General features: G+C 41.5%; 1 protein-coding gene across 2 annotated transcripts in view; it reads right to left on the bottom strand.

Annotated features, from left to right (window-relative positions):
- Positions 1-14,509, bottom strand: part of SUMF1 (sulfatase modifying factor 1) — a 46,477-nt gene that overhangs the window by 17,032 nt on the left and 14,936 nt on the right. For both annotated transcript variants that reach the window (XM_006026693.2, XM_025207696.1), the window contains exons 4-6: positions 13,586-13,708; positions 12,492-12,606; positions 11,272-11,385 (exon numbers count right to left, since the gene is read on the bottom strand). In XM_006026693.2, the coding sequence (XP_006026755.1) occupies positions 11,272-11,385; positions 12,492-12,606; positions 13,586-13,708 (352 nt within the window). The remainder of the gene's footprint in view (positions 1-11,271; positions 11,386-12,491; positions 12,607-13,585; positions 13,709-14,509) is intronic.

Raw genomic sequence — 14,509 nt, 5'->3', positions numbered from 1 at the left:
TTCTGGACCTTAACAAGGAGGCTCTGAAGAGCTACAAATACAACTATATGAGGAAAAAAACCCCTATGGTTATCTACCAGTATATTACCACTAAGCTCAGAGGCTCTAAAGTAAGTCAGCTGACAAGCTGGGGAGCCTCAAGTCCAGAACAGAATAGAGAGCAAATGGAAATGACCTTTCCTCTTTCATAATCCACAGGGAGCCTTACACAAGCTACACTCAAATGCATTCCTGTACTCTTTCTCCACACTTGAGGCCATTAGCAGGGCTGTCTCAGCACCCCTCCTACCCAGTAGTTTCAACTCAACATCCCATTTCCCCCCCCCCCCCCCCACTTTTGCACTGCCCCATCTTGTAGGTTCCCAAACTCAGTTCCCACCCTAGGCAAAACGTACAAAACATGGACAGACTAAGAATTTAAGATCCTAATTTATCACAGGCACTTTTCCAAGACCTTTTTGATGCATTTCTCTTCACTATTTAATGTGAGCATCTCTTACATGGAAGGCTAAGGCTTTAGCATGTTAGGCCACCAAGTTCTGGGCTAGAACATTCATGGATGTTTGTCTCTCCCTAGTACTCATCTGCTTTGCTGCAGTCTACCCATCTGTTTGTTCAGACACTGAAATGTTTCATAAGACTTCCTGAATCAGGGGACAGTTAAAACGCATGTACAAGATCTCTTGCAACATATTGCAAAAAAAGTCATTCACTACCCTAACAACTTTGACAGGGACACCTAAAATGGAACAGATCTTGTTTGCAAGAGAACAGCCTGGCACCTTCCACACATTACATATGGAAAGCTCTTCTAACCAAAAGACAGAGCAGGAGGATTAAAAATGAAGCGGAGTACTGCACAAACATCTTCCTGAAGCCGTGGAAATCCTGGTGCTTAATCCACAGATTCCTTTACGTAGATCATGGAATTGGACCTTTTTAAGAGCCTGAATCTTAGTTCTCACCTCACTGCCAGGAATCTACTGATCAATACCGAACAGTCGACTTCTCTTCACAACCTCCATAGCCGGAGCCATTAAAATTGACCCATCACCTCTTCTGGAGTCACACTTGAAGCTTTCCACCTTGTTTTGCAGACATCATTGTACCTCCACTAGATGCCCCCCCCAACAACCATGCTCTAGGACACATTACAGAAACTTTGTGGTTTGTCTTCACTGCAGACCTCAAGCACAGCATCCTACTGAAACAGACTGCAGGGGTACCAAAGCTGTCCAATAACCCAAATCTCATATGGCAAGGGCTTTATTAGGATGCTGCACACAACTAGAACTATCACCCTGTAACACAGGCTGTACGAATATTGTTTAAAGTGTGTCTCACAAGTACCTAGGAAGATCCACCTAATGTAGTATGCACTTCTTGATTTAAAAATAAATAAATAAATAAAGCCCACAAAGCCAATATTTGTTAGGCGAGATGCAAACATGAGCAAACAGAGCTCTCCCATGGAAAAAAAAAAAAAAACAAACTTTGTAGCTAGGAAGACTGAAGGTAACTACAGGTTACATTTACCTACAGGCAAAACATCTATGGTACCGTTTCTTTTGTTCTATCGTCAAGCTTCAGTAGGCGTTACTTGCTGCTTATGGGACAACGGTGTAAGTGGCACAACAGGGAAATCCAAGCCCTGTCCATAAACTGAACTGCTCAGGGGGCCAAGACCCTGATCCAAGATTCAGTCTGCTAAACTACCCTGAACACAGTTTACTAACACTGTATTTCCTTGAATGTATCATGCAGGCTTATGGTATTATAAAGGCTTGATTTCAGATCACATTTTGCTCATTTAGTCTATATGTACACATGCATATACAGAGTATTATTATATACTGGAAGACCCTAGGTAATGCTAATTATAATACAATATAAATATAGGAATGCTTCAAACATGTCTTTATTAACCCAGAGGCAACAGCAATATTTTTTGATGCTTCATTGAAACCCCCCCCCCCCCACACTCACACACACACACACACACACACACACACACACTTGCATTGTCAATCCCAGCTGTGCTAAATTAGCTCTCAATATAGAATTGTAGGTCATCCAGTAACTATGTACTGTATACAAACATCTGCAGGACAGGAATTGCTGCAATTAAAGCCATCTCCATGAACAAGTTGTAGTTTATCAATCACACACGCACACACACTTGGCAGCTCCTTGGTAGCCAATCATTTCCATTTCACAAGGCAATAACTTGCTTGGTTCTGCACTCACGCACTAGCAATGATTGCAAGATGTGCTGGAGCAAAGAACAATCTTCCCCTGAGATTGTTTTGCCATGTCCTCCTTCCTCACCCTGCCTGTTCAGAAGCAAAAACATCGATGAAGCATGCACTCAGTCAACCCCTTGAAGTTCAAGGGCCTCAAGTGATCAGTATCCCCAGGCACTGACATCCCTTTTATTTCTGTCAGGTTGCAAGCGCTGCAGTTATGCTTGTGCATTTGTTTGTGCACCAAGTCAGAGTCTCAATTTTAATATTTAAGACAAGGATAGACAAAATATAGCCTGTGGGTCAGATCTGGCACACCAACTGATTGGATCCAGTGTGCAGCTGCTCCCAGCGCTCTGCATAGGGATGAGCCCCACCTGCTCCCACGGGGGGCAGCCCAAGCTAGTGCACACAACTTCCCAGTGGGGCTGCTTCCACCACTGTTGCAGCTGCCCAGGTACTGCTTGGCTCCCTGCACCTTCTGCGGCTCCTCCTCCTCCTGCTGCGCCACTCCGAGCAGCAGGTAGCATGGGGAAGGGCAGCGGCCATGGGGACCAGACACCCAGCCAGGCAGGGGGAAGCTGCAGTGGGGCAGCTCCTGTCCCACTGTGTGGGGCTCCAGATCCAGCTCTTAGCAGCCTTCCACCTAGTACCTGCCAGGATCCTGGGGCTTAAAGCCCCCTTTATGGAAATGAGAGGCTTCTTCCCAGCTTGCTTCTACCACCACATGGCGCAGGGCAGGCGAAACTCAGGAGCACCTGAACCCCAAGTCTCCAGGCTTGGGTCTGCATGTAAGATGCCTACCAAAAGATACTGGAAATATCCAAAGCCCCTGTTGGGGGTGGAGGATGTTTGCCGGTTGTAGGGCCACTTATAATTCAGGACTGACTCATGATTTGGACTTGATTTGGCTGGGAACACGATTTTTTTTTTTTTTTTTTTTTTTTTTTTTTTTTTTTTTTTTTTTAAGAAATCTGCAGGTGGCTGCTCATGGCACTGGACAGCCAAGTGGATGGAAGGCATCTCTGGGTGGTTGCATGATTTTCCCAGCTTATCTTTGAAAAGATTATAAAACTCGGGTTAAAAAAAGGTCATCAACACTTTCTTAACCCTTTCATATCCCAATGCTGACTATTAGACAAATGTTTTACACACAGGAATGCAGGCAATGCTATTACTCATCATAGACCAGGTTTCGAAGCGAAGGGAGAAGACTCAGTGGGGAACAAAGTTTGGCCCATTAAATCTAAATACACTATCTGAAGGTCTATCTGTTTTAAGAGGGATTTTAAATAGATGCTATTTTAAAAGTTTTCAGTGAAAAGTTAGCTGAAGGGAGATGGCAGAGTAGCTTCAACACGGACACCAGAGAGGTTTGAACCATTTACTATGGCACACAACTGCCACTCACGTTCATCTTCTGCTGATTGCGCATAAATGCCCCCTTGGAGTACTCTCTCTCAGCTAACTGACAGACTTGGTTCAGCATATCAAAACTGATCTCAGGTCTGCTATTTTGTGTTCAGCCCTGCTTCTGCTTTGGATCCCTCATGTATGCAAGTCCCACTTCACTGTCTTGTGGCACCAAAGCTTATTGCCTTGAACACTTTCTACATTAAATGAACAAAAATTAAATCATAAAACAAACCCCACCCATTCCCAAATGAAGTGAAAGCTCTACTCCACATCCCATGTGGTGCAATCAAGATGGCAAATGGCAAAGTTTATAATGAGAAGCCTTCATCTTCCTGACAGTCACAGTGCTGAGCTGGTGTCCCATGCTGTAGTTAATATTTGTTCCCTTGTTGCTTTTGAATAGGTGCTATGCTTTTTACGAATTATAGTACGCTCTTTCCAATTATCCTATATGCTGCGAAATGGATGGCTAAGTTTGCAGCCCCCTTCCTTTTGGCATTGACAGGACATTATAGAACTAGATGGGAGTTCAAAATAAAAGCAGTTTGCTCCATGTTTTGTATAAAGACTGTTTAATTAAAACAAAAAGTAAATGTTGTTCATTAATAGACAATACATACCTGGACACAACTATTTTACTGGGGAAAACACTTTTTTTTTTTTTTTTTGGTACCATAAGAGAGAACCACCCCCCAAAAAGCTTCCACACATTAGCTTTGGTAGTTTGATGTCCACGTAAACAAGATTAAATATGAACCTGTATAATTAGGTCTCCTAGTTAGACCAATATTGATATCCTGGAAAAAACCCACATTCATTATATACAACATTCAAAGTATTCCATTAGAATTATTTCTCCTTGATCCAGCTAAATTAAGAATTCATATTAATAATAAGATCCATTGCTTGAGGCATTTTGTATTTTCATGTTCAAGGGCACAGTACTAATTATGGTCTTTTGATAAATTTGCAATGCTGCCTAATCTAGAGGCTTTTATTCCTCCCTCCCCCCCCACCACCATAGATTCACTTCTTGTCTGTCCAAGTACCTCAACTCTTCAGAGCACTGTGACAAACTTGGCTTTATAAATAAATATTAGACAGACTAAAAATATCCTGAGCCAGTAAAATTTTCAGAACTGTTTACTGAGCTCCCCTCAGTTCGCTGATATTATTTACTGGAGAGGAGATTAAGGGACTCTAAAGTAGTCTCCCAAAATAATTATTTTCTGAAGTGGGTGGAGGAAAAAAAGAGAAAGTTAGAGACATTAACGTTTTTAGATACAGCTGCTATTCAAATGGAATAATCCATAATAAGCCTTAGGTGCCCTAATTAATCCAAGATTCATAAAACAGTACATAGCAGCAGCAAAAGAAAAAAAAAAGACCCACATATAAACTAATAACAAAGTTCTCAGTCAAATGAATGCCTTCCAGGGCACACTATACCTTCTCCCAAACCCAGTTAAACAAGTATGTTTGGAAACCAGGCCTCAAAAGACCCAACACAATTAAACTCACTTTTGACGCCATTTAGAAAAAAAAAATATATATATAAATTGAATAGTAAAAGTGCAAAGAGAAAGAAGCAAGCTCCTCGCCAGCATCCTTTAATTCTGAATGCATTGGAAGTGTTTGGCCTGAATTCAAGTTTAAGTATTTATTAGCATCCTTAATTTCAACAAAACATTTTGAAGTTGTACATGACTCCTGGCTCTCAGGACAACCTGTATTCACTGTTGAAGCACCGCTGCACAGATGTTACACAAGCAGCTGTGTAAGCATAGCACCATCTCTCAAATCCTTCTAAGGAGGATGCAGTTCTCTTGAGCATCTCAACTCTGCTGAATATTTGCTATGCCCACAGTTTAGGAGCAAACTCCTGCCCATAAATCCAGAAAGAAAGGAATGAGCGATTTAGGGCTTCAGTTTAGGGTCTTACTGTGTTGACAGCCATCTAATAACCACCACCACCTTAGATTTGATTTACATCCAGAAAGGCTTAGAGCAGCTAAGCATAAGCAACACCTTCTCATCAGATTTGCATTAATTACTACAGTTGTGGGAGAGATTTACTTTAAAAAGGGTGGTAACTGAGCAAGTAACACAATAGGACTAAAATTAAAAACTCTAATGTTGTGCCTTCAGCACCTCACTAGAGGCAGGCAGCTTTAAAACCATTCATCTTCATGAAGTAGATGGACCAGCAATATGACACTGTTTCATATTCTCTTTGGTCCAACCCACTTCATCCAATCAATCATCTAAACTGCAAATGTTAAAACTTAGAAATACCAAACCAAAAAACAGGAAATCCCCAAAGCCATAATTTTACAAAATGTGCTTTTCAGCATCATTTCAAAACCCAGAGTTATCGCTGTTTTTCTGCTTCTAACACAAAGGTATACATTGATGGGCTATATGATTGTCTATGTATTTACAGGAATTAAGGGATATGCTTTAGTACTGAAGAGGAAATTGGTAGAAGTCCTTTCCATCTCTAGGGTCCCTGGCTGAGGTCTGGCCCACATCTGTCAGAACCATTAGTCTATTTACTTGATGGTTTCTTACTGGACTTTCTGATCAGATCTTTGCCTGGATCTTCTTAGACAGATGCCCTAATTGCAAAGCTGCTCCTAGTTCCCAGTAGCTTTGTAATTTAAGCTACTCAGCTACTTGGTATTAGCTACTTAGTATCTCTGTTCAAGGCCTGATCCTTGAACAGAGATACTAAGAAAGGAATATGAACTGATATCAATACTTAACGCTCCTGGCCATCCTTAGGGCCCATAACAGAAGCATGCTGCCTGGGCAAAATGGGGGTTACAGGACTGCTAGGCATATGGATCAGTGACCTTCTCCTCAGTTGCAAGACACACTGGGCACATCTACACGTGCTCCTGACTGCGCAGTTGGTACTGTGTGCAGTCATTTAGTACTTGCTTTAGAAAGTACCAAATGATCGCTCAGTACCCACTGGCACTCCCAGTCCTGGTGGTACACGGGTAATTTTTTTACTCTACTGTGCAGTAGCAGCATCATGGTTAATGCCTGCCGATGCTACGTCACCACAGCATCTTGTGTAGATGCACCCACTATTTCCCCACCCCCCAAATTTGATCCACTTGGAATAAATTCATCCACTTGGTGCTTTTCATAAGCAAAGAGCACAGTTATTGCTCTTTAAGAGACTACTGCAGGCCAACTGATGTTTGATGCTCTACTGTTCCCAAATTTGGCCTCCAGTACACTCAATGCCCAACCTTTCATTAGGTCCCAGCTGGGGTAGGCTTCATGTTCGAATTTAGAGCTCTGAAAGGAAGTTTGTCCATTTCTGAGAACAAACTGTGATGTTGAAGATGGAAATGGTTTCATGTTTTACTACCTTCTGTGACCATGGATATTATTTAATAGCTTCCCAGAAGAAAGCTTGCAGTTTTTTCCCCCCCGCCTTTTCTTTTTTTAAATCACCAGTATCAGATGGAAGAAGAATCAGCCAATGCCAAGTACTTCTGAGAGACCTCACCATATGTGCATATGTATTAAATTTAAATTTAGACAGTCATCCTTAGATGCCAGAATCTCCATGACTCTCAACATACACTGTCTTCTAGACATATTCATGCAAGAATAACTGCTTACAAAACTTCTGTATAAAGAAACTGGCATCAGCCCCTCTCTCACATTCAAAAGAGCCCTAGCAGTTGCAAAGTGCGCTATATTTGGAGCAGTTTCTTTTAACACCTTTGAAGCTAGGAGATTATTATGTTCCACACATAGTTGTCTAGATAGAGGTTAAAAGTAATCTGCATTTACATTATTTACTTATTCTGTTCTCATTGGAAAGAGACTATTTCAGTACAAAGCTGTAAACAACAAACATTTTTAAAACCCTCTGAAATACAGAATAGCAGCACTGGGTCAGTTTGCATTTTGGGGCAGATTTTTATAAAAGACTTCCAAGATAGCACTGCAATGAATGCACATTAATTAGCTGCCCAGGGGAAAAAGAAAGTCCTATACTGACAATAAACAATTGCATGCAGTCGCCAATTCACCGATTGGCGAGAGTCTTCAGTGAGGGTTTTTGTTTTTTTTTTTTGGTTCCCCCCCCGCATGTGTGCAATTTGAGTTCCCAACATGCATTTACCTTGTGAAAGCACACCCCAGTTTTCCTTAGTGGAATATTCTGGGTATGGCAAGCAGTTGCTTTTGTTCTGAAAAGTGATAACAGAAAAAGCATGAAGAGTTTTATCTGTGCAACTTGCTATAAATCTGGACTGCAGTATTTTGGGAGGGGAGAGGTTCTCCAGCTTCACAGCACAATTGTCGGTGTATTCAGTGGAGCATGTTCAATGCCAATTAACATGTTTTGTGCAGGTTCACTACCTTTTTCAGGTGACTGACAAAAAAATGCTAAGTTGAAGTTGTTTTGAATAATTGTGCGGGCTGAAGAAAGCAGCAGAGGAGGAAGTGATTCAAGCTGTTCCATCAGTCACATGTTGGAGGGGGGCACCTGCAGTGCTAACACCACATGTTCAGGCTGAAAAATTAACTCCTACGGAGAGGATATACTGGGAGCAATAAGTCTCAAAAATTGTGGGCATGGAAAAAAGCCAAGTTTCAAAAAGTACCTGTATAAAGCATAGAAAAGCGAGGCAGAGCAGTGACAAGGAAAAAAAGATACCACGTGTGAGCATTTATGAATAAAACCAGAAAAGCTTAAAAAAAACCCAACACAACAACACACACGCACCAGAAAGTTACGCTAGCAAATGCAGGTGGAAGGGTAAGAGGTCTAGTAATGAGCAGTGGTTTAGGAGTTGGGTCTCTTGAGATTATACCTAGTATTATCACAACAAACTTACAAGTCACTTAAAAAACAAAACAAAACAAAACAAACACTGTGTGCCTCACTTTACCTGTAAAACTATGGATATAGTTTCCTGTGAAAAAGGCGAGTTAAACTTACAGATTCTAAAGTATCGGTTGCTATATAGCAGATGAAGGAGACTAGGAAGAAGACTAGGACTGCTAACCCTGTGCTCATTCCCATCCTTTTGCAAAGAGATAAATATTGTTGGCCGCTAAGTGAAACAAAGAGAAAAATCTCTCTCATCCCTTAATAAGGAACTCGAAGATCTACCCACTCAGGGCACCTCTACACGAGCAGCGAGTCTGCTCCAACACGCTGTAATTACAGCACATCAAAGCAGATGCAATTAATAAAGTCAGCTGGAGCATGTTAATTGCAATGCTTCAGCAAACTCTAGCATCTCGTTATCAGCATTCCCACACTTAAAAATGGTGGCAGGGGTGCTTTAATTAAAACTCATTGAACAAGTTTTAGATAAAAGCACCCTCATCACCATTTTTAAGAGCAGGGATGCTGATACACAAGACTCTTCAGGTGCTTAAAATTAAGTGCTCTTCTCCCACAGCACTCCCCGAGCCTGTGTACAAACACCCCTGGAGTTCAGGGGCCATGTGAAGTCAGAGACCCAGTATGCAGGTCAGGGGGTGGGGGGGCAGGGAACGCAAATCAAAGCTCGATGGACAACACAGATAGACTGTCCATTGGCTTTTTCAGCTGACCAAGCAGACTTGAGCCACCCTTCCCCAATTAGCCTTACTTTTCTTCATCTGAACTCATTCTATTCAATCTCTTCTTGCTACCCCTAAGCAGTGACAATTTTAGGTTTAAGAACAATGCTTCTGTTCTGCAATACAAAGAACCAGGCGGTAATCATTAAAAGTTGCACTAAATGGAAGAGAAAGAGACAATGCTTGGATTCTACACAGGGTTTGAATGACAGATGAGCTTGAGGGGCTGAGCCCCCCCCCGGCAGCCAGGCAGAAACTGCTGTTTAGCGCGGGGGCAGAGTGGCCTCTCTCCCTCATCGCTGCTGGGGCGCTTTTTGCTGCAGCCACTGAGAACCCAAGCTGCCCTGCAGCTTCTCTCTGCCACCGCCACTTCCAACCCCCCCACAAGATTCGAAGTGCCATTCGAACCCTGATTCTACACAGAAAAGGAAAAAAAAAGGAAGAAACTTAAACACCAATAAATAATGAACTCAAAAAGACAAAAACACCCCACAAAACTCAACTGCATGTGCAAACCATGAACCAGAAGTATGCAGCAGATCAGAAATTCAGACAGCACAGCACACGTGGACTCTAGCTCTACAGATTAACAGTGTTAATGTAGTCAGGAAAAAAAAATCTCTAGTAATTTATACAACAGACGTTCCCTGGACTAGTTCAGAGCGATGTACAGGATGCAGCTTGAGGCAAACCACAGATCCCCTGGGCCACTGCCAAGCCAGCAAGAGATTGACTAGCAATAATTTAAAAAGTCTACTCAAGATTTATTGCTTAAACAAGAAAAACCCTAAAGGTTTGAGTTATTCAGTAGGTTCAACATAATAAACAGAAGCACAAAGATTAAGGCACCTACAAAATTTTTGTTCGCATCCAAATCAAATGAGACACACAAGTAAAACAGTTTTTTGTTAGCGCTCTTGGCTTATGCAGAAAATTCAGTGATATGACAGAAAGCAGCAGTGAAACCCAGTTGCTTAAAATGAGTCAGATCTCATGCTACCTGATAAAATTCTTCTCTTGAAAGGAGTGAAATACCTCAGAAAAATTTTTAAAGTTGCTAGCAATTACTTCACTATCATAAAGGGCTGTAGTTATGTCAGGCACCAACCAAGGAGGAACATTAACATAAAAAGGATATATTGTAGTTTTGAATGTTGCATGGAGGAGATTAAGGTGGAAACATTCAACTCCTACTATAGTCTGAGATAGCCTCTGCCCCAAGAGGGTGGATCTTGATTCTCTTATTACAGATAACAGTATCTGATCAAAGCAAGCACTGTAAGAGGGCTGCAGCTTGTTTTTCTAGGTTTGGCAGTCTTGGATATATCAGAAGGGGAGGGAAGGGGGGTGAGAAAGAGATGCAAGAACTTGAGTCTGCTGAAAGATTAGAAGAAGGCATACAAAAGCAGCCAGATCGAGGGGCCCAAAAGGGTAGCAGAGTGTATACTCTGGACATAAAGGCACAGAAAGAAATAATTGCTCTGAATACGAACATCCTAGAGAAGGAAGGAGCTACTTTGGAGATAAATACTTGGGCAAACTCACTATTTTACTTGACTGCAAGAAATGGAATGAACCAGTCGTGGAATGGGACCAAAAAAAAAAAAATTGTCCATACCTCACCCAAAAGAGCTGTGCTACTACCAGAATACATACCGTTTTCATGTTTTACTCATCTTTCCATTTACTTCTATTATACATTGCACTATCTTGGAGTAATGAGGAAGTCCTTGGTTTTAGATGTACGGCAGCTGCAATTCTTGCTTCATTGCCATAGCTAGCAGCTAAGTTAGAAGCAGACCTTGCCAATTATGCAGGCCCAGTCAATGCTGCACCAACACTGGGGAACGTAACTTGCAGATGCAATACAACCTGACTCACTGCAGTGTGACCTCCCTCCTCACCCTCCAAACATGGTGGAGATTAGCACTGGGCAATAGGAGTTTGAGGTCAAACCAAGTCACAACAGGATACCTTGCAGTATGTCCAATACTGACACGATACTCACCGGGTTGTGGGTTTCCTGTGGGGAATGATGAACAGCCCACCAGTCAGATGTCCATTCCCAGGCATTCCCCACTATGTTATACAAGCCATAATGGTTTGGAGGAAATGCAGTAACCTGAAGAAACAATGGTGAGAGGTCACTTCTACCACAAAACAGACCAATACCATGAACCTGTTTAATCAAGGGAGTTTCTGCTCTCAGACCTCTGAATCAGATAGCCAAGTTAGTCATTCAGAAATAATACTCGGGGTCAAAAATAAGAGAAGGGGGTTTTAGGACTGACTGACTACTGCAGAAATAAAAAAAGTCTACATTTTGAGAAAGAAGGGGGGAAGACTCTACAGTATGAATCCAGTACTGTTTTGAATGAAAACATATTCCCAAGCTTCCCGCCACCACATCTTCAGGTACTACTGCTGCACCTCAGTTTACCTCCTTGCTGACCCTGCTGTTATCTTTCCTCCATAGAGGCTCATAACTTTATTACTATTATTATTATTATTACTATTATTATTTATTGGAATGAGCCTCCAAATGAATCATTGTAACCACCAATTTACATCTGTACTTTAAGTACCAGACTCCCTACCAAGAAAATGGAGAGGCATTCCTACCCCTGCCTGTGCTAACTTCCTGTCTAGTCAGCACTTTTCTTAAACAAGCAGTCAGTGCTAAATTAAGCTTCTATTCAAACCCTAAATTATAATAGGCAAAGGCTACAGCTGCATGGCCTTATAAACTTTAAAAATGCTGTGTCATTCCAAAACAGAAATAAATTCCCCTTCAACAATTTCATGTGTTATGAAGCACGCTCCCAAGATGGCAGGCAAAACCCCTGCAATCTCAAAAGCCGTTTTGCTAATTTGCTTTTGGTTCATTTGCCAAGACAAACAAAGGCACACTCATCAAGTACTGTTGCACCCAGCTCTAAATAAATAAATAAAATAAGTTCAATCCTAGAACAGCTAAAGAAAATTGCTTCAAGTTTGCATTTCGGAAGGATTTCGGTGTTATAAGTTTTGAAAGCTCAGCACAGCCACCAACACTTAGGACTCCCTTTTCAGAGAGGTTCATCCCTGGAATGAAACACTGGAGCTTGAAAGTCTAAGGGTGAAAAAAAGGGAGGGCAAGGTAAGTGGAAAACCCACATATTAAGTGGGTTTTTCAATATTAATAGGTCTGCGTTAGTGTCTGAACTGTTAGGGGACTGACATACTTACAGGTGCAGTTCCTTTGTATCCATCCTCTCCAGTATTATTTGTTGGGAATTCTCCCTGCCAAATATTGGCATAATGCTGACCTTTCGGCTGAAGCTTGTTGCCCCATGGGAAAAGTCTGTTGGAAAAACAAACAAACAAACAAAAAACACAAGAGAAGAGCTGTTAGAAACAGAGCTTGGGTTTTGGATTAGAGATAACAGAAAGAACAAAGGGGAAGGAAAGTCCTAAAGAGCTATTTTTAATAAATTACTCAGTGAAAAGCTGCCAATCTAGTTCATGTCAAGCATACAAAAAATTAAAAAAGAAAGGGAGGCATGCAAGTGCTTGGGCCATGTTTTGTACTTATATGGTTGGCTAACTGGGCAGCATTACTGCTTTAAAAAAAAAAAAGTAACTATTTTAGGAAGAGTTGATCCTAGAAAATTAAACCTAAATCCCCTCTTCATCTCTCTCTCTCTCAAGCAAGAGCTTCAACAAGAAAAAAAAAAAATCTGTAAAAAGTAAATACTCTGTAAAGAGTTTACATCTGAGGAGCCGGATGTATGGAATATATACAACCTACATTCCAACTCCATGTGTATAAACCCATATCATTTAATAAGCCTTAAAAGGGACAAAGATTCTTCCAGAGCACGTAGCAGCCCAAAGCGTAATCTGCTGTTATAGGAGACGATGATTTAGGGTATACAGAAGTGACTGTGACACATTAGCTTTCTGGCTGTTGTACAATGAGAGAGAGAGCGAGCGAGCGAGCTCTTGCTCTTCCTACATTCCTGGCCAGTTGCTTTGACCCTTTGGACAATCTTGGATGAACAAAGAAGGTCGAGCTTCAGCCTCCTGGGCAAGATCTCGTCATCTGTAATTCAATAACAATACTTCATCTCTTAAAACCACCGTTATAGTCAACTGAAGCTCTTTTAAAAGAGAAGACTGTACAGGCTTCATATACATTTCATGCACTGCACATGCACACACTGGGGAAGAAAAATATAAAAGGGAATATAAATTCTGCTCTCCTCAGGATGGCAAGTTCCAGACTCTCATATACATTCATGGAATTCAGAAACTCATATACATTAAATCTTGACAAGTACCTATTTTCAAGCCCCCCTCGGCAGCTATACTCCCATTCGGCCTCAGTGGGTAATCGTTTTCCTGCCCACGTGCAGTAGGCTACTGCATCGTTCCAGGAGACGTGAAGAACTGGGTGATCCATTCTGATGAGCAAAAAGAAAAAAAAAAAATAGGACAAGGACATCAGCAGAGCCAGAAAGCCTCCTAACTATAACTGCAATAGCACAAACACCTGATGAAGTTCTCAGACCATGCCATTAATAGAGTTGGCCACACCAGGTCACATATAGCATGTTTATAGCCTTTGTGCACCACATAAAACTGAACTAGGTGGCAGGTTAGCATTTAAAAAGGAAAAGTTTATCAGAGGAAATGCTGCAGCAAAGCAGTCAACAAGAGTAACAAATGCAAAACAGAGGGGAATGGCAAATACTGGAACTGGAGTAGGAAGAAATTAAGTTTATATGAACCATGGTAAGTTCAACTGTGCATTTTAACCAGCTTCCACTTGCATTTTCCCTTTAAACTCAGAACCCTGTGGATTCAGGGGGCCCCAAAAACTAAGTGACCCATCCTTCCTGTTTGCTTAAAAAAAAAAAAAAAAAAAAAAAAAGGAATGCAGGTACTCAGATCTTCACAGGTTCAGACCTTTAAGACTGAAGCTTTAGGACATGTTTTTGTACTAGACCCCACCTTAAGTAACTCAGCATGAGAGCAAGCAACTGCTCTGCCCAGCAGGTTCAGTTGCAGATTCAGATTATTAAAAAATTAAAAAAAAAAAAATTTAAAAAAAATTTCAGGTTCTGTGGGGATTCTCTGTACTACCTTGAAGTACTTCTCTCATCTGTTCCTCTAGCCTCCTCAAATCTTTTAGAGATATTTCCTGCTTTATGGAGGGGAGGGGGAAGAATAGTGGTAGCCGTTGCACTAGTATCCAGCCCCTT

Source organism: Alligator sinensis, unplaced genomic scaffold (genome assembly GCF_000455745.1).
Source record: "Alligator sinensis unplaced genomic scaffold, ASM45574v1 scaffold984_1, whole genome shotgun sequence".
Lineage (NCBI taxonomy): Eukaryota > Metazoa > Chordata > Crocodylia > Alligatoridae > Alligator > Alligator sinensis.
This window is presented reverse-complemented; position numbering and strand designations above follow the sequence as displayed.